Source organism: Haliaeetus albicilla, chromosome 9 (genome assembly GCF_947461875.1).
Source record: "Haliaeetus albicilla chromosome 9, bHalAlb1.1, whole genome shotgun sequence".
NCBI classification, from domain to species: Eukaryota; Metazoa; Chordata; class Aves; order Accipitriformes; family Accipitridae; genus Haliaeetus; species Haliaeetus albicilla.
Window position 1 is genome coordinate 2,006,898 of NC_091491.1, and position 20,393 is coordinate 2,027,290.

The 20,393-nt window shown below is 51.0% G+C and overlaps 1 protein-coding gene across 2 annotated transcripts; it reads right to left on the reverse strand.

Moving 5' to 3' along the window:
• On the reverse strand, positions 1-3,629 carry SRSF1 (serine and arginine rich splicing factor 1). Of its 2 annotated transcripts, XR_011326028.1 has the most exons (6): positions 3,423-3,629; positions 2,856-3,040; positions 2,397-2,569; positions 1,947-2,133; positions 1,414-1,533; positions 1-505 (listed from the first exon to the last, which is right to left on the reverse strand). XR_011326028.1 is itself a non-coding variant. In XM_069790920.1 (5 exons), exons 1-5 carry the CDS (start codon positions 3,614-3,616, stop codon positions 1,511-1,513), a joined length of 762 nt encoding a protein of 253 aa, XP_069647021.1. In that variant the 5' UTR covers positions 3,617-3,629; the 3' UTR covers positions 1-1,510. The 2 variants fall into 2 exon arrangements, 1 of the variants encoding a protein (XP_069647021.1); XM_069790920.1 differs by having other exon boundaries at positions 1-1,533.
• Between the last annotated feature and the right edge of the window lie 16,764 nt (positions 3,630-20,393).

Below are 20,393 nucleotides of genomic sequence, written 5' to 3' on the forward strand. Positions count from 1 at the left end.
TGTTTTTTTTAAAAATTTTATTTGTCAAAGAAAAAAAGGCAATAGCCAATTGAAAACCTACTCAATCTTTAACTCCAATTTTTGTCTTTAAATTTAGAGAAATGACTTTTACTTTTTTTTTTTTAAACAAACCCCCCTTTTTCCCCTTTAACGTTTACCATCTACTCGTGCTGAATCCTTCCAAGGAGATTGCTCCAGCGTACCTCTCCAGGTCCTTGCTTTGCTCCTTTTACCAAAAAAATGAAAAACTCCATCGTGCATCTTAAGGGCTCCAATCGTCAAAAATAGGAAAAAAAAATCTTTGGAATAGCCAATTGAGTTGAATAAAAAAAATCCACACGAATGCGGTTTGGTTGGGGCAGGAATCCACTCCTATGTTCCTGGTAATTTGATCCCGCTCCATGAATCCTTGTAATTCAGCCTCCCTATCCTATCCACATTATGATTTGAATCCAATGATCCAGCTCCAAGGATTGGGATCCAGTGAGCCCTCTCCAATCCAAACCTTTATAACCAGCAAAACCAAAAAAGAGGAGGCAAAAAGTTAGATACTGTAATGAAAAAATAGGATTCTGGGGAATGATCAGTTATGTTTGCCATCAATTAATACAGATGTACATTAATAACTATCAATTCCCCAAAACAAACTTTTGAATGGTGATGCTCAGATAATTTTTAGAAATATTAATTACTACTTGGAGGAAACACTGTAATATTTACAATATGTCAACTGAAAATGCCAACATACTCATTGCTCGTACGGTGGTGTGCTACCGGTTTTGTGGTTGCAAAAAATGTTCATGAAACTGGAAAAGCTTACTGCTAAAGCTATCCACCTACTGTATGTCTGAACTATAGCTAGCACTCCCAGCTGGAAGGTAACAAAATTAACTAACCAGAGTTTTCAAACATACCGGTGAGTCAATTAGTCTGAGGGGGCAGGGCTGAGACTTAAGAAATTACTCCCAACTAGGTTTTCTATTTTTGCTTTCATTCTGATACTTAAAAAAAATGAAATAGCAACGCTGTATCAGTCACACAGAGGACATGCAGATTTTAGCAGTATTGATATTATACTCTGATTTAAAGATACCCTTGATCTACTACAAGTGTACGAATACTACATAACATTAACACTTGTAACCAAATGCTGCATGACAAAGTAAACCAATACTCCCACCCCCGTCCCACTTTAGTCCTTTAAAAAACTAGAATGAAATAGAGAATTACAAAAGCAAGTATTTAGCCACAATTGCCCCCCCCCAAAAGTTTTAAAGAAAAGAGCAATTGTAGTCTGCGGTAACTAGAACATGCCTGAAGTGACACGTAGGTGCACGTACTCAATTAACCTGTCTCTCAGTATAAGGTCAATACTGCCAAGTTCATCTGTGACAATAGCACTTGGAGTCATACCATTGCCTCCATTATTGATCTGATCCTCCTCAATCCTCCTTTTGACAATCCTAAAATGATTGACATGTGCTCCACAATCCTTTAATCCAAAGCATTCTTAATCCATCTCTTCAGATATGTCTACAGAAAGACACACGAAAAGGCAAGATAAAATATAAGATCCCCCAGAAGAGACAAGTTAGCCACAAACATCCCAACATCCCCAGCTCGTATAAACCATAGCTGAACACTGAGACATTTACACAGCAATACCACAGTTCGAAGAATGTTGGTATTTAACTAGAACTAAATTGAAACAATCCTGACTGACATCAATTAAAATACAATTTACCAAAGACATGAGGGGAATGTTGATGTTAAGGAGCAAATACTCACTAGGGATTTTACACAAGAATGCAATTCAACACTTCAGCCAATTTGAATAAAACAGTTTGAATTTAAAAAAAAAAAACAAAAGACTGTACTAAGTAAAGGAAAACTGTGTACAACATGGGGTTCTACAAAAAGATCAGAGCTAGTGATCATTTATGTACGAGATCGGGATCTGCTGTGACGGGGAGAGTAGCGTGGAGATCCTCTGCTTCTTCTTGGGGAATAACTGCGGCTTCTGCTGTTGCTTCGACTACGGCTTCTGCTACGACTACGGCTGCGTGACCGAGATCTTCCATAGCTTGGACTTCTTGGGCCATCAACTTTAACACGGATGTAGGCAGTTTCTCCCTATTGAATAGACAGAACTTTCGATTGAAAAGTCTAGGCTTTAGGGCCATTTTTTTAGGCATGCTGACAGACTGAAGATATTGTTTACTACAGCATGGAAATAGACATCAAAGCTTTAAAGTCTATCTCCTGACAAACTGACCACAGACTTACTTAGCTGCTTTGTATATAAACAATGAACACCACATGTTCCTTACCTTCAAATCCTACTGTTAAGCCCCTTGTATCCAATTCTGGCCAAAGAAAGTAAGTATGAAACCTACCTCATGAGATCTAAATTTAGTGTTATCCAGTTTTCGCACAGCGTAGGTCATATCTTCCTTCCGTACAAACTCCACGACACCAGTGCCATCTCGGAAAACATCAGCATAACATACATCACCTGCTTCACGCATGTGATCCTTTAAATCCTGCCAACTTCCACTTGGAGGCAGCCCTATATAAAAAGCAAAGCATCGCTTTAAAACCCGGCTGTATTCTCGCCTCCTGTAGTTCACAGCGTCAGGTCGCAGTAAACAAAAGAGGCTATTTAGCAAGCAGACGGGCTGCCTCGAGGAGCTGTTTGCATCCTACGGACAGCATTCCTCCCAGGCTACGCGAGGCGATGGCTTTTTAGGAAACTTGGAGCTGCATCACCCCTCGCCGGGATGCTTGCCCGCAGGACCCCGGGGGAGCGTTTGGGTTAAGAAAAAAAAAAACCCCCAACAAAAACAATGACTCACCCGAGACGATCACTCTGTACTCCGAGCGCCGGGACGGGGGGCCGTACCTGCCCCGGGGGGCTCCACCCCCTCCGCCACCTCCGCCGCCTCTCCCGGTGCCCCGGCCGCTCCGAGGGAACTCCACGCGGAGGCGATACCCATCGTAATCGTAGCCGTCCCGCCCGTAGACGGCGTCCTCCGCGTCCCTGCGGGACGGGACGGGGCGGTGAGCGCGGCCGTCCGTCCGCCCGCTTCCCCCCCCCCACGCCGCGCCCTGCCCACGCACCGCCTCCCCGCCTTTGTTCCCGCTTCCCGCCGGCCCCACCCCGCTGCCCGCCGCCCCCCCCCCTCCCTTCCCCGGGCCCGCCACCCGCAACGGTGCGTGGGCCCGTTACTGCGGTGTGAGGCGGGAGGGGACCGGTGCTCTACTGAAGGGGGGGGGGGGCTCAGGCAGCTCCCGGGCGGCTGCCCCCGCCTCAGGCCCGGGGCTTGGGGGGACGGGACACGCACACGGAGAGGACACAGGCCGCGCCCCCCCCCCCCCCCCCGCCCTCCCAGGGGAGCGCCCGCGGGTGGTGGGGGTCTCACCTGGGGTCCTCAAACTCGACAAAGGCGAAAGGCGGGCCCCCGCGGCGGTTCTTGAGGTCGATGTCGCGGATGGCCCCGTACTTGTAGAAGACGTCCTCGATGTCCTTGGTGCGGATGTCTGGGGGCAGGTTCCCCACGTAGATGCGGCAGTCGTTGTTGCCGGCTGGGCCGCGGATCACGCCCCCTCCGGACATGGCAAGGTCAGCAATGGCTGCGGCGGTGGAGGGCCGGAGCGTGGAGAGCGGGCGGGCGAGCGGGCGCGGGGCCGAGACCGGGCAGACAGAGGAGCGCACACGCCGCCTCCCCCAACAACCGCTTACAAAATGGCGACCGCGGCTCCCCTCGCGGTCCTACTGCGCGCAGCGATTTCACCCCGGGACGCAGCACCGCCCGCTCTAGAGGCCAACGAGGCGGCGCCCGCGTCTCCCGCCGCGCCCTCGCTCCTCCCTCCTGCGCATGCGTGGCCTCGAAGAAAAGTAGTCCCTTCTTTCTTGCCCCTTGGCCGCGACCACCCGAGAAGCCGTAACCCGTGACTGGCGGCGCAACTCCCGGGTGCGAGGATGCGGCGAGCTCGGTTCTCCCTCGGAAAGGCCCCGCCGCCGGCGGAGGGAGGAAAGAACGCGATCCCCCGGCCGCGGTTTTGACGGCGGCGGGCCGTTTGGCGTCACATCCGGTGCGGCGTCCGCGCCAAGAAGACCCGGCCGGGGCAGGGGAGGGTGTATCCCACAATGCATCGCGGTGGCAGCGGGGGGGGGGGGGAGCTTGGCGCCAAGGCGCGGGGCGTGTCCCACAATGCAGTGCGTCGGGCGGGCCGTGTGCAGTGGCTGTGGCGGCGGCGGCGGACGGGCGGGGTGGGATGGCGGCGGTGCCGGTCGCTCTACCGCTGCGGGCAGAAGGGCTGCGGCCCGGGGCTGGGCCGCGGTCACGGCTCTGTCACGTTGTGGTGTGCCCAAGGGGGAGCGGGGAAAAGAGCTCTGCCCGCTCCCCAGGCGGGCGGGAGGGTCGAGGGTAGGATGGAGGCGAGCTGGGACCGGCTCGGCCACGCTGAGGTAAAATGGCTGCCCTCAGGGCACAGGGAGCTGAATGCAGGCCTAGGTCCACTGCTCGGCCATACGAGCATCCTGCTTATGTAGCCCCTTCAGCAGAGCATTAAAGTTAAGGTTAGGGCTGTTGAGTGTTGTGGTCTTTTTTCCCCCTAACGCTGTGCTGTCCTATTTCTGAATGCTGTGTCGTGGTTCTTGGGGGCTCTTGCATCAGACTGATCTCATGGTCTCCTCTGGAAGGACACTCAAATTTACTTTGCAAGGCAGAGCACGATGACTTTGGGCAGAACAAACCTTAAGAATGTACTTGACTTCATTTTCTGTCTTTGTAAGTTAATAAGAGGAACAAAAAAGCATTTGAGGTTAAGGCAAAGTCACATCTGAAGTGGACATGTTTATGAAAACGTCGTCTCCTGAGGGCTACGTGCTCCTGCAGAAGCACGTGCTTTATGGTGCGTCTTCAGAGGTTTAGTGTAGAATTACATGAGAAATGTGTACAAAAGAGGGCAGAAAAGGATTTCGTGGGGAAGAAGCAAGAAAGTGGTGTACAACTATGTTCAGAAATTATAATTTAAATAAAGTCAGTTTGAAGCACCGGTGTAGTCATCTAGTTTGTCACGAAACCCTAGAAGATGTGTTAAGGCAGTAAATGTAACTTCAGATGAAGAAAGCGCTTCAGTGTGCCCCAGCCCCTTGGAGGACAGCAGCTCTGCCCTGGCGCGTCCCACCTCGTCCTAACCCAACGCGACTCGTGCCTCAATGCTTGGAGTTCAGGTCGCAAATTGCTTTTGAAGTGAGATTTTTTTCGTATGATCCACAAGATGGAACAGATGTGGGAGGGATACTTCTAAAAATGTTGGAAATAGTTGTACTTTTGCAATCTGAAACTCTCTCGTTTATCCCTTGTTATCTTTTGTATCGGCACAAGCGAGTCCACGTGGTGCCAGAAAGGTTGAGTCACTGTAACCACCGTGATGGGGTTAAAGTATCTGAGTGTGTAGAAAAACCCTTTAGGCTCCTGAGTTAATTAAGGGATTTTGAAAAATGTGTCATGCCTCTAGTAGAGTCTGTGATGCATACTTCATTTTTCATGTGTTAATTAAAAATGCATATTCCTCTAGAAAAACAGCAATCCTGATGACTTACAGTTAGAAAAATATTTTCAGTATAACGTCATAACATGTCTGACTGTTACAAATGCCTTTCATTTTTCTCTCATGTACGTTAAAGTACAGTACCGTGCTCTGCCCTAGTGATTTCTAACATTGGTAATATCTCTGTTAGATTGCTAGTGGTTTAAGTAAAGACTGCTATTAATCACTGAAAGATGTTATGAGAAAGCCAATCTTCAGAAGTGGTGGTTTGCAAAGTATAAACTACCGAGTATCTAGGGATTTTCTACATCTTTAAGAGAGTACGATGGTTTCACAAGTCTGTCTGTAGAGGAACACGAACTGGCGAGACGGTGACTGCAACGCGTGCCCTTGTGGTTCCAGCGTTGATCTACGTGACTTCAGTGCATGCTTCGGGGTAAATACGTTTTTGGAACTAGCACAATTTAACAAGCTAAGTCAGTTATTTGCCAGCGCAGTAGAAATACTTGTTGCATATTGAAAAAACAAGAAGAACAACTCCTCCCCCCCCCCCCCCAAAAACCCAAATCTCAAAGACCCTGCGTATGCTCTCGCCAGGTGTAGGGAAGGGTCCATCCTTTGCCAAGAAATGAGTCTTTATTTTCAAAAACTTATTAAACTGCTGAAAGTTATTCTTAAAGGCATCATAAAATAATGGTAAGTTTGCCTGGTTTGTGAAAACCCTATTGCATAATTTCTTTTGTGTGTTAATAATCCTCATAACTGCTTTAAATGATTGCCTTAATTACCTTAATGAAGTGTCTCTTTATAGAAATATTGAATGTTTTCTTCCTCATTACCTTTTTTTGCTCTGTGTTATCAGCAGAGTGCTTAAAACAGTTGGATAAGCTGCAGAACATTTATTTGCTTTGTCAGAGTTGCTTTTGGCTTTCTAGCAAAATGTATATGTAGAGAATCATTAAACATTAATTATGTAGAAAATAAATTACTGGGAAGGAAATGGCAAATAATCGTGCTAAAAAATGAAGCCGACTACTGTAAAATGACAAGCTTTCGTTCTCAAAATGAGCGTAATGAAAAACAGGGCTTTCCAACTGGGAATACTGATGAATAACGCCAATGTTAACCGTGTAACCCAGTATGGGAAGTGTCTGAGCTTGCTGAACTTATCCAGGTGGAGATACGCTGCAGAGCGCTTTGGCACAGCCCCTCCTCAGTCTGCTTTAGGCCTCCTCAGGCAGAGAAAGAAAAAGAGCAACTTTGGTTTGGCCCTTTCCGGCATTTTCACAGCCTTCCTTCCTCTCCCCTTCATTCCCAGACCTCCTCCCACGGTGTTAAAATCCACTCTCGCTTTTTGCAAAGAACCATCCTGATGCTGCAGGTGGGTCTTCTTGTGCAAGGATACTGAAATGCTTTATAATGGGGTCACTGCTCATTTTTATTTATGACGAAACAGAGGCATTGGAAGCAAGAGGTTTTCCCCAGAGGAGCTGGCAGGGTTAGGGGCAGAGCAGGGACCGCAGCCCGCGTCTGAGCTGGGTGGGTTGGGTTGCAGTTCTGCGTGCTGGCTTTCATCGCCTCGACCACTTGCCTGGCTCTGTTAGCGAGAACCTGTTTTTCCTCATCTTTAGTACCGTACGATCCAGCTGGGATTAGTCTTGACTAATCTTACTGTGTTGCAAAATAACAGTTCATCAAAGCTCAGATTGTCTGGAAGAAAAGGGTCATTTTTAAAACAATGTCTTAAGTTGTAATGTTTTTTTGGAGAACTAAGCTTTGAATTGTCCAAACTCGCCGTTTCCCTCCCATAACAGTCGTTCTGAATATGCTGCTTGAGTGGTTTCTTTTGGCATTTCAACAGTAAGATGAAACTGCACAGATAGCGTCTTTGGAGCTTGAAATATAGAGCTGACATTTTGGGGGCCTTCGATTTTAAATAGTGCCTCAATGTTATCAAAGTTATTAATTTGCATGTAGAAAAAAGATGCAAAAGACAGTCTGATCTTTTTCAGAGAAACTCTGAGTACATTGATAAGACAAGGAAAGTATGTGTAAATTTGAAAATATTTCCCATAAAAGTGGATGGTGGCAGAGCTTGTTTTATTTATGTAGATTTCTATGTAAGCAAAAAGACTTCACATGCACATGCTGTAGCACGCCTTGATGCAAACGAAAAACACAACACACTTTGGCAGTGTGAGTTTTTCCTGAAAGGACACACACAGGTAGAGATTTAAAGTAGAAAAGCCACCCAGAAGAGTGGGCTGCATCAACTGGCATTTTCCATAGGTAACACCACCTGAACTCAAATCACACCTGGAAGGCATTGTGAAATGCTAATTTTTAGAAATTCTGAAACGTTGCTCTTTTTTCTTCATTAGAACAGCTATACCATTACAGCTGTTAAGCACAATGTGCTCGGCAGAGCCGTGATCGTAAGGTGCCCCCGGAGCAGACTGCTGAGGTCTTCACGGGACCCTCTGGCGCAGCCTGGACCCGTTCCTGCGGCCGCAGCAGTGCAGGACCACGAGCCACCTCATCACCCCAGGCTGGTCTCCAGCAGCCTGCCGGGCTGGCTGAAGGGCCGCAAGGAAGCAGAATCTAGTTAAATCGTATGTGGTTATTTGTCTTGCTGGTAGCAATTAAATGTTAATTAAAAAAAAAAAATTAAAAAATAAAAATCAGGGGGTTTGATATGATTTCTGCTGTCTTGTTTTTATGTTACTCTGATTTTCAGCACATGGTTTCAACTTTAATTCCCACGTGCCAGTGCACCATGTCTGGGGGCAGAGAGGGGGAGAGGCAGCTGTTAGCACAGACTGAAAAGTTTAAATGAGCCCCCCAAACCTGTTTTAATTGATTTCTTTCCTTGGGAAAACATTTATGTTCATACAAGGCTCTGCAGGCTCCTTCTGCCCACTCCCCATTGCTCCCTGCCTCCTGCTGTCACTGAATATTGCAGCAGCCGGTTTCATTGCTCTTCCTTCTCCCCGCCTAGCGACATCCTCCAAAGCCTGACATGGACAGAGGAAAATGAATGCAAACTGTTAATGAAAATAAACCTGCTAAGGTTTATTCCTGATAAGGAGTAAGTAAGCGAAAAGGAGTGTATCCGTTTGGGTTGCTCATTTCAGAAAGATCCTTGTGGTTAGGCAGAGACTGGCCGGCGAGGGCTCCCCCTGCAACTGCTCCTTCACTCCTTTTTCTTTTGCTATTTTTATTTCTCTGTGCATTTCCCGGAGTTGCCTCCTTTCCCCTCGACACTTTCCCACACCCCAGTCGCGCAGCATACAGCCGGCTGAGCTGTCTGTGCTGGGATCTGCCGAGGACCCTCTGCCGTAGCACACGCCGGTGGCACGGCACCAGCGCCGGGAGCTCGCCGACCCTGCTCAGCACCTCCTTTCCCACCGCTTGTGCTTCGACTCAGAGCGAGCAATGCGGTCCTGGTACAGGGAACTGAAACAGTCAGTGGTGACAAAACACCGGGGAGGTAACGCCAAGTGAGCCAGCCCTTGCAGCGAGAGTTATTTATTAAACAGGCATCATTTTGTACGTGTCCATTAGAGGTATCGATAGCTTCTTTTTTGGTCTGTGGCATCTGCCACCCTCCCCACCAGGAAAGGGCAGTGCCGTGGCACAGCCGTCAGCTGCCCTGCTACGGGCAGCGAGAGCTCTGCATTTAGACGTTGTGGTGGCCATGCCGCCGAGCCTCAGGAGCGTGGGTAGAGCTGAATCTTTTTGTTCTCCAGAAATAACCCCAATTTGCTAGGCCTCAGTGGTTTTTAAAAGGAGGTTTTCCATTAGCTTTCTATCAGAGAGCTGCTGGCAGCGCTGCCGACGTCCTCCCTCTGAAGAGACGACGGGATGCAGCCCCCGTGGCATCAATGTGGATTTGCTGATTTTTTTGATACAAGGAAATAGAATGAGTGAGAAATGCATTTAAATTTGTTTCAAGCAGAATATTTTAAAATACAAATAAAGTTTTAGAAGCTGTTTCATTGACATGTGTAACTTTATGTAAACACTTGAGAAAGGCGAGGGATTGCGATAACCGTTTGAACACAAAAAATCACGCAGACCAAGGTAAGAGTGACACCGAGCCTGTCTGAAATGAGCTCAATGAAAGGCAAACAAACGAGGAAAAATAAACTAGTTGTTTACCAAAGGCCCGGGGTGGGAGCAGTTGCCAAGTTCCTGAGCTGTTTGCCGAGCCCAGCACCCTGGCTAAAAGGTACTGCGAAAAGGCCCGTTTCTGTTCCCACTGGAAATCCTGTTTCACAGCATTTTATTATCCAGACCTTCCCCATTTAGGTAACCTAATACCCCTAAGTTCATACCCCAGTCATTCTTAAAGAAGGTGAAAGGTGCAAAATCAACTGCTTTGAAATGAGCAAGTTAAAATATGTAGTCAGAAATTAGGAGTGGAAACACTCTGGCCATCTTCTGCTGGCAGTGGCTGTCCTTCACTCTGCTGTGCAGTGCAAAGCAAAAAGGAGACAATTTTAATTTCTTATATGGTATCGGGCTTACTGGTACCACGATAGCCCAACTAAAATGTGAAATGCAAAGAAGAAACCTAATTTTTTTCTTTTTCCTAATACGCCTTTTGGGTTCAGTTGCTTGAGGATAGTAAATAAGAATAGCAGATCATTGTAATTTAGAGGCAGCACCCAAGCATGAACACTGGAAATAATTTTGTTAGTTTCCCAGGAAGCATATGAACATTTTTACACTCTGAAATACCACACATGAGAAAGAAAGGATCAAAGGAGCAGTGAGCTTCATGGGACACGGAGGTCTGGGAGAGCTGGGCTGGCGAGGGCTGGGAGCCGCAGCACCAGTAAAAGCTCCATGGGAACCAGTTAACTGTAAACCCAACGCTTTGGATAATGTTGTGGTGTATCGGAGGACCTTACCGTGTGCTTCATTTGCCTTTCCATAACAGAGGTTTTCATTAGACGTGCACCACTTTGTGATTAAAGAGACACGGTGGGTGTTTTGCAAATGGGAACTGGATTTGCTGAGTTTATCCTCTGCAGCGCTGCTGTGAACTGAGAAAGCAGCCGGCGGGGAGGTGGGACACAACGGGGCGAAGCCTTTGCAGAGCAAACCAGTGAGAGACGTCGCGCTGAGCTCTTTCCTGCGCCAGCCCTCGTTTCTCCTCATACGGCAGGCCGCTTTCAAGCCCCGCAAGCGTTAGCGTTGCCTTTGGGAGGGACTTTGCTGGCCCCCGGGGCTGCCACCACCTACCATGGGTGCTCTCCATGGACACGATCCCAGGCACGAAGCACCGGCCGGGGTCTCCCGGCACCCCCTCCCCTCGTTCCCTGCGCAGGGAGCTGCAGCTGGAATCTGCTTGCTGTTTGAAGCGGCAGTGATGGATCGCCGGGCTGCACACACACACACGCTGCTTGAGGGTCCGTCAGATTTCCATTATGGCCCATGTGGCCGCAGCTCGCTCTGCCCAGGGCCATCCCCTGCGAGGCTTTTTTGCTGTTAACAGCGGAGGAAGAAAGAACAATAAATGTGTGCTGCTGGTCCTAGGGGCAAACATAAAGCAGTGCCTCCATATACTTTTGTTTGCTTCGAGAGCATCAAAGACGTCAGTGAGTATTTTTTTTCCTCGAGGGCTTTTTTTTTTTCTTTATTATTCCCCTTTTTATTCCTCCGCATCCTCCTGGGCAGAGAGCAGCTTTGCTCCCTAACCGATTGCTTCCCTGTTTGGAGTTAAACACAAGCTGAGCGTTGTGATGGACTGGGGCCAAAGTGCCCCCTGAGCACCGGTGGGACTGGGCTGAACTGGGAATGCACCTTCCAGACACCTGCATTGGTGGTTTACACCGAGGGCACGCGTTTGGCTGCAGCTCTGGCAGCGCCACGGGAACCCGGGGAAACCTGCTGTCTTCTTGGTGCTCCACGGCAAAGACAGACATGTTCGATGGTGGCTGACACACGGGCTTGCGTGGAGCCCAGCATGGAGGCAGAGCCACCTGAGGCCACCGAGGGCTGTTTCTGAGGACGCATGCCGTCTGTGCAGAGGTTTGCTCTCCTCCCACGGGTATTTGCTTGCTGTGAGACCTAAGCAGCTGTTACATTCCCTTAAAAAAACCACCACCTTTGCAAACTTTGGCAATGTATATTTTGTTCACTAGAAACCTCTGCTCTTTCCTTGCCATGAAATGCATTCCTGACACCTCCCCGTATCACCATGATCAACTAGCACTCCTCAGACCGGGGATGTGGCTGGACCCTGCCCAGTAATTTCCACTCTGGGGGGTGCTGGGCAAGGGATGGGGTGCACTTCCAGCCCCAGGCATGAGTTACATCTCGATAAATCAAGACTGGGCATGTTCTGCTGGGTGCAGGAGAGGAGCTGAGAGGAAACCCCAGCGCAGCAATGCCTGGACATGCACCCCTGGCTCTGAGGCCAGCCTGCACCAGGCTGCTCCTGGGGGCTGTCCTGCTGCGGGGGGCTTCCCCGGGGCCCGGGTTGTGTGCTGGAAGGACACCACGAGATTTCATAAGCAATAAAATACCAAAAGCTGAGTCTTCTTCCTGCCTCCGTACAACACACAGCCGGCACTGGAGCTCTGTGCTTTTTTGGGTAGGTGCTGTGGCTGTTTAAGGATATCTCCCCAACGTGGATCTATTGTGGTGGGTGATGTTCAGGTACTCAACCCTTCTTACGCAGGGCATTGCTTCCAGGAGGAAGAGCCACATCACTGCAGGAAAATGGGAATATTCCCTACATCCCAACAGAAGAACCACCTTGCACTTAGGCTGGAGATGCAAGCAGGGTTTCAGCCGACTGTTTATAAATAAATCCCTCGTGCCTAGAGAAGGCACTGCCACTTTCCGTACCATCACGCTTGTGGCAGGAGATGAGCCGAGTCCAAAGGGTGGTGGGGTCAGAGCCGCTCCGGTTTAGCATCACTTATTTTCCCGACTCGTGCTGAAGGTGCCAGAGGGAGGTGGATACGGGCTGTGCTCTGCTCTGTTTCCCTGGTCCTGCCCTCAAGCTGTTGCTGAGCCCTTGGGTCGTTGCTGGCGAGAACCTTTTCCCCGCTTTATTTCCAGGGCAGATTAAGCAGTAGGCAGAGTAGCCTTAAGCATTCCTCTAATTAAAACAAAATCCCTTGTGGCCTCTTATATACAGAGAGAGATTACAGACTTAAGGGATGTAGAAAATGTATATTTATTGATTGGATCAACTGTTGCAGCTCCTTCCATAGAGTCCAGTGAGAGCATTAATAGATGACTGACCAGGCTGGCGAGGAGGGCAGGGAAGGGGGGTTTGGCTGGTACTTTCCTGACGCCAGCCCGCTGGGCTCCTGGCCCAGGCACCTGTGTCACAGCGAGCCCCTGAATATCTGCCTGGTATATAAAATATATACACTTATATACATAGCTACTTAGCTAGGCATGACCTCCAGCGCCCATCTGCGGAGCCCCTCATTTCTGGTCTTGTTTTGCCGGGCTGGTGCTGGCTCCGGCACGGGACGCGCTGCCCGGTGCTGGGCTCCCACCACCGCCCATTTGCCAGCTGTGAGTTTGCAGAGTTGCACCCGCAGCGGGTTGTTTCTGGCTGCTTTGCTTCTGAGTCCACTTGCAATGGCCGTTTTTTCAATTGCAGGAATGGAAGATCATTTCTGGTAAAGCCTCGGTAGTGATCAAGGGACGTGCTTTCCAGTGAGAAACAACCACTCGAAAGCTTTTGCAGGCGGAGATTTTGTGCTTAGCAAGTTGCTCCACCACAGTCTGAACCCCAAGAAATGTGAGTGTGTAGTGGAAATGTCTGCAGGCCTGGATTAAAATGGTGCTGGCAGATGATGCTGTAACTTCCACAACGTAAACATTACAGAAAAATAGTGTAAATACGGGGGATTCTATTTTTTTTCCTCATTTTTTTCCCTCACTCAGGCCAGGAACTGCTAGAGCTCAAATAAATCACTGCAGAAGTGAGACTGACCTAAATCATTTTACACAGTGGAGACCTTGTCTCCTGCTTTTGGAGCTTCTCATATTTATGCTGTGACAGAACAGAGTTTAAGTTGTCTGTATGGCAGTAGCTGCTTCCTACACCCTGGGGAGCTCGGGGGAAGGTGTGAGATCGGCTCGTGTGTGGCAGCAAGGCTGCTGGGGAGACAAAACCACCAGCTCATGGGTGCTGGGGGAACCAGCGGGTATTTTTGGTGCTGCACCATCCGGTGCTTGGTGCTGGCAGGTTTCCCTGCCCTCTGCGGGGCTGCCGCTCTGCCGGGCTCTGCTTGTACCTGCATGAGCATCCAGTCGGGTCATGCATGAGTGCCTAATTAATTCATGCATAAGTGCCTAATCAGTGAATGCACAAGTGCCTGGTTAATTTACATTTGAGCACCCAACGAGTTCATGCATCAGCACCCAATTAATTCATGCATGAGTGCCTGGGAGGTGCATGAGTGCCCGGGAGGTGCATGAGTGCCCGACCAGTGCATGCATGAGCAACCGAAAAGATCCTGCATGAGCACCCAGGGAACCTGCACACAGATTCACAATTAGTTCACACATGAGTGCAGGATTAGTCCATGCATGAATGCCCAGTTAGTGCATGCATGAATGCCTAATTACTGTACACATGAGCCCCCAATTAGTGCATGCATGAGCACCCAAGTAGTTCATGCATGAGTGCCCAGTTATTTTGCATATGAATGCCCAATTAGTGTGTGCATGACTGCTCAATTATTTCATGCATGAGCACCAACTGATTTACACGTGATTTCCCAGTTGGTTCACCCCCGAGTGCCCAGCATGTTCCCGGAGCAGGGACAACCCTGGGGACTGCAGCCCATGGCTGACCCGCAGAAGGGAAGGAAGGAACACGGCAGGGCGGAGGAAACGCAGACAGCGGCACGGAGACACGGCTGCTGTGGATGTGCTGCAGCGGTGCAGGAGGAAACCCCCATCCTGCAGCCAGCCCAAAGCAACCTGGCATGCCTTGGGCACCCCTGAGCTCATCTGAGGGCAGTGCAGTGCTCTGCTCAACCACAAAAAACCAACTCTGGCGAGTGCTGTGGCTCACAGGAGGGTGGGGTAGATGATCACAACAGCCCTTTCAGCCTTAAAAATTTAGGAAGCCTTTGATGTGCAGGCAGGGCCCCTTGCAGATAAACCACATTGGGTTTAGGGCTTGTGCTGGAGCACCCAGCCCAAGTAAGAGGCAGGACAGAAAAGAAAAAATGGAGAAACTCAAGGGAAAAAGTAAAATTAGCATTCGTCCTTGACCTGGCCCTGCAAGCACACTGAGTCTGTGTCCCAAAACCCTCTGCCTCACGGTCAGACTGGGACCCCTGCAAAGCTCGCTGCAGGAGCAAAGCCGCAAGGCATGGTCACACAGCATGTGGCTTTGATATGACTTTTCCTTTGGTGTTCATGTTGTCTCTAAACCAGTTCTTCACTTTGGGAGAGATGGGATTAAAAGGAGTTCCCAGCTCTCGGTGCATCCAGCTGGTCTGGGAACCTGGGCTGGGGTGCTGGGAGCAGCAAGCAGAGAGCTGGATGGCTCAGCCCGGCCGAGCTGCGTCACCCCTCATCCCTCCACATGCACAAAGGCAGTTGTTGTGTTCCTGTGCTAATATGACCCTGCTGAGATTCCAGAGAAGTATTTTTATTTATGGATCCTGCATGAACTGCACACCACAAGTCACCTGCAAAAACTTGCAGAGAGCAGATGACCTGAATACATATTAATAAGGCTCACAAGTCGTTTAGTATTAGTTTTTTCTATCACGCTTGCGGGATGGCAAGGAACGCACTACCTCGTGGAAAGCAATGTTTAGACAAAAAGCCATCTATAGCTTGTCACATTTTTAAGCCTGTTTGCCTTGGAGATAAGCCCAGGCTGCCCTGCCGTGGTGCCACGCTGCAGCTGCCTCTACTCCAGGACAGACCCCGGGAAGACAAGAAGCAATAACTCCCCGCACGTCGGAGCCACATAAGGGCCGTGTTGGCTTTGGGAATAGGGCATTGCATGGCTGGAGGCCGTGTTTGGGGGTTTCAGAGCCCCGGTGCGTGATGCTGATGGGAAGTGTGTGGCCCAGGCCTGGGTGGTTCTTCTGATGAAGGAGCATTTCTCCTTGGGCAGAAACACCTTGATCCCCTACGCCTGCTACCCCACTGCTCCTGGCAGCAATAACAGGTAGTGACCCCTTTCCCGGCTTGGGAACCTGGGGGACAGTCCTAGGTCTGGTATTCATGCACTCCAGTCTCACTCTGGACTGCAAGCCTTTGCAGATCAGACATGGGGACGAGGTGCTCAGAGCACCAGGCACAGAGAAAACCTGGTTCGCATTCCCTGGGGGATGTGAGAGAAACCCACGGGAGACAGAAATGTTCCCAGACTGGATCTGTGCAGTGAAGAGGATGGCAGGTAGTGAAAATGCTTTATTGTCCCAAATTTGCGAACAATAAAGTGGGGGACTTAGGGTCTGATATTGACGTTAACGGACTGCTTACAGTGATCAAACCCTCAGCATCAGCGGTGGCAGCTCCCCGCTGGAGTTTTATAGAGCATTTCCTTTTATAGGGCATTTTGGTTTTCCACGGGATTTATTCAGGTTCTATAGCAGGGATTCAGGGAGATAATAACGTACATCAACCAGGGCGCTGAAAACTGCTTCGCAAACAAGATTGATCAAAGCAGCCCAGGACTGATAGCAAACCCTCCGTAATGCAGTTTGCAAAACACTTGCCAAAACAATTGACTCCCGGTAAAAAATAACTCGTTGGGCAGCCTCAGGGGGGGCTGTGGCCATTGAGGGACCCGGCTCCAGCAGCCAGAAAGCTGGTGGCTGGGGACTGCAGCAATGCAGGGGCCAGATCCGGCTCTCCGCCTCGCCCAAGGCAAGTGCCAGGCTTTGGTATTGAGACATGAGCACCCAGGAGGAACCGCCGGCTGGATCCTGCCCCAGGATGATGTGGGTACCAGGACGGCAGGTTATCGGGGTGCCTGGCTGTGTGCGGACCCGTCCTCCCAGGCAGCGCTTGCCACCCCATGGGTGCCTCGCAGACGGGCTGTCACTTGCCGGGGAGAACAATGTGTTTTGCAAGGGGTCAGACCCTGCAAGGCTTTCCCCCCGGCTGAACGCAGGGTTGAGCTGCTGGCAGTGCCTCCCTCTCACGCTCACATCTCATTTCTGTGCAGTTGCTTTGCAGCACGTCTCTGCAAGGAGATCGGGAGCTGCCGGCTCGATGCCTCAGCCACAGGAGGATGATTATCGGTGATTGCGATGTCATTAGATGAGGAAGAGTACCCGCAGCCGCGCCGGCTGTGATGTTTGTGCTCTGGCCGCAGCCGGCAGTGCCTGACAGAGAGGGTTTGTGTTGATACGATGAAGTGGCCAAATCCCCCTTCGTGTGGAGCAGCAGCTCTGCTCTGGGGGTGCCCGGGTGTCACTGCCATGTCCACATACCCCGGGACATGCAGGGAGAGCAAGGGGATGATTTAATAAAAGAAGGTGCTTTACTGCTGCTGTTGTTTTTATTGATGATCAGCAAAAGAAAGTGACTTATGGTGGAGTCTGGAGAAGAGCAAGGAGGTGAGCAGAGGTGCAGGAGACACGTTGGAGGAGGACAGAGGGAAGGAATTCCTGCAGGGAGAGGAGACAAAGGCAACATTTCCACAGTCGTCTGCTATGGACATGCACTACAAAATACATCAGTGTGCTATGTCCGTGGCGGGGCAGAGCAGAAGTAATGGGCTAAGTTGTAGCAAAGTGGATTTAATTTAAATAATAAGAAAAATCTCTTATGGGGGATGTTACTGCGGAGGTGCAGCATGGAAGCAGAGCTGGTGTGATGCTGCAGCCGCACTGCCAGCCCAGCTTTTGGTTCCCAGACCTCTGCGTTTCTTATGGCAGACATGCACAAAGTCTGCGATTTTTGGCTTAAAATCGCCTGGGCTTGGAAACACGTCCCGTGGGGAAGCGTGCAGCCATGGGGCAGGAGGAGCACAGCCTTAGATGGCAAACTGCTCCTCATCGCCAGGCCCTTTTCCTGTTAATCCCTGTGAAGTGCCTTATATAGTGCACTCCGAGGAATTTATAAATAAATGCTTTTTGTCACGATTCGGGAACGCACTCCCTCCGTGGCATTTGAAGCACTTTCTTCCATCGAGGCCATGTTCCTTCACATGCGAAGAGCAGCGCTGAGCCTGCAGCGCCCGGTGGCGGCCATGGCCGGGGCTGTGCCGAGCAGGAGGGGGGCCTCTCCGTCTCCTCTTGCTGCTGACTGCTTTGGGGAAGGAGGCAGGACGTAACTGGGATGGGGTTACACTGGGATTACAGAAGCAGCCACCCACACTGGAGCCAGCTCTGTGGAGCCTGTCACCATTTGGGTTCAGGGCCACCGTTTCATACCTTGTCGTCTTGTAGCTGGGTCCCCAGGGCAGCTCCCTCCTGCCCTGGACTGAAGGTGCCCGCGGGTGTCCCCGGGACAGGCAGGGCAGGAGGGAGGCAAGTGCTGCTTCTGCACCTGCTTGCACCGGGAAAATACCGGGAGGTCCAGAGCATGGGAGTCCTTGTGGGAAAGCCTGGGGCTCCTGTTGTGCAGGACAGACAGGACGAGCATCGCTCAGCAGTTGCCCCTAGCCTTAAAACCTGCCGAGCCCCTGTCATCTGCCCCTGCCTCAGCTCAGGATTAATAGTATAGTAAAGCCAGACTTCGTGGATGTCACTCTTACCGCACACGAGGATGAAGCAGAAACTCATGGCAGCAGGAACAGAGATCTGACTTACAACCGCTCAGATCCCTCCCCACTAACGAAGCTCCTTCATTAGTAGGGGATGGTGTAGCAATACAGGCCAGGCAACCTGGCTCTGCCAAGGGCGGTGGCATCCCGACCTGCGGGCCTGGCTCACCCACAGCAGCAGTGCTGCAAGGCTGGTTCGATGTTTGCCAGATACCAGACCTCCTTGGAGGAGAAAAGCGGAGGGCTTCCTCTGCAGCTCAGTGCCAGGGAGAAAGGAAGCTGCGTTCTCCAGTGCAGTCGGGCTGGTCCCCGTGCCTGCACCGGGGCTGTAGCTGGGGTCTGTGCCCGCGGCACTGCCGCCTTGATGCAAACCACAGCTCCGTTCTGGTCCAACAAGGGGAAGACCGAGGCTCTGCGCCTCACGGTCTGGGATGCTCATAAAAAAGATCCACAAGACTCAGAGATCTGTTGCCTCAACAGAGACTCGGCAGAGCTATAAATAGCCCAGCCAAGTGTCGTGCAGCGAACCTGAGCAGAGCCGGCTGCCCTCATGGCCAGGCGTTCCCGGGAGCCTGGCACGGATGACCGGCTCTGCTGCTCTGCAGCACGGCCCCGGGGGAGCCTGTCCGCTCCAGCCAGACAAGCCTGGACCATGCTGCAGCCTATGGGGACGTGGGTCTGTACCATCCCCACTCCCAGGGCTCCCTGTGGGCTCCCCAATCCTGGGCATCCTGCAGAACTCTGACCTCCTGCCTCTCTCAAGCAGGTCCTGCTCTGGCAGCTGCCCATCATCTGCCCGGGCATGGCCTTTCCCCCCTCCTCAGCCCCGAGATCAGCACCTCCAGCCCCCGCCAGCCGTGTGGAGCCTCTGGAAACATCACCATAAAAAATATTTACTCCCGCTGCTGCTGAGATGGAAGCTCATAAAGGGCTGTAGCTAAGCCTGTTACTGCATTAGCACCGGCATCCAAAAGAGATGAAGGTAGGGTCCCGGCTGGGGGTGGCCTGTGGTGACCCAGAGCATGTTGGTGGGTGCAGGGACAGGCACTGCCCGCTCCCCCTTCTTGCAGAGGGAGCAAGAAAAGCCAACCTGCAGAAGAAAGCAAGGAGAACACCGCTCCAGGGGTGCAAGGAGACCATCAGTTATTTCCCAGAGAGGTGCAGAGGGATCTCAATGGTAATAAGGCTGAGGCCTGAGGCTCTAATTTAACGGCCGCAGCCCAGCTCTCTGCTCTGGCCACATATTTATTTATTGACGCTTTGCTTCTTGGCCGGAGCAGCTTTTGGTGCAGCCCCAGAATATCCGCAGCTCCTGTGTGTGTGGTGCCGGGCAGACAGCAGGCAACCTGCAGTCATTGCCTGGCCTTGAGCTCAGAGGGAAGGCTGATGCCCTCAAGTTATCTGTCTGAAGGCTGGAGGTCAGGTCCCATGCCACCAGCAGTGGTCTTACAAACTTAGTGCCGTACAGCCCTGCAGCATTAGTCCTCACTTGCTTTTCTGCTGCTCTCTGGCTTCTGCTCATCTTAAGGCTGATGCTCAGGTCTGGACCCATTTGGGAACAGTAAATATTTTATTTGCTGTTGGGAGTTTTGACCAGTATCTCAGAGGTCGCAAAGGTTACATCAGGAAATATCCAATTCATTAGCAAAAAGGATCGGCCCATTCCTGGGCTGCCTGCTCGTGAGGCAAAAGCACAGCCGTGGAGTGAACTCCAGCCTGTCCCCCAAGTGCTGTTATCAGCTGTAGGCTTGTCTTCCTTAAGCAATCAAATTAGATAGATTTCAGTACCCAGAGTGGTCTCCCTGGTTCTCAAGGCCACACATGCAATTAAAACTGGTCTCGTTAAGAGTCAGCTCAGCATGGGCAGTGCTGTCTCCGTCTTGCCGCTGTTCATGCCAGGCAGCGCTGTGCAGGCACCACGGCGTGGGAACAGGGAGGGTGCAGGAACAGGGATGGCGCGGGAATGGGGACTTTTTTGTTTTACTGGGCTTTTCTTCAGGTGGCTTCTGCAAAAGGGCTTCTTGGCACCTCTGCTCAAGTGAAATGGAGCAACCAAAACGGGAGCTGGCTGGCAGCCAGCCTGGCAGACGGGCCCGCGGGGGCAGCCGGG

Coding starts and splice junctions, on each gene's coding strand:
- SRSF1 (XM_069790920.1), bottom strand. CDS start 3,616: ATGTCCGGAGGGGGCGTGATCCGCGGCCCAGCCGGCAACAACGACTGC. Junction 2,570..2,855: donor GTACAGAGTGATCGTCTCGG/GTGAGTCATTGT, acceptor CTTTTTATATAG/GGCTGCCTCCAAGTGGAAGT. Junction 2,134..2,396: donor CTAAATTTAGATCTCATGAG/GTAGGTTTCATA, acceptor TCTATTCAATAG/GGAGAAACTGCCTACATCCG.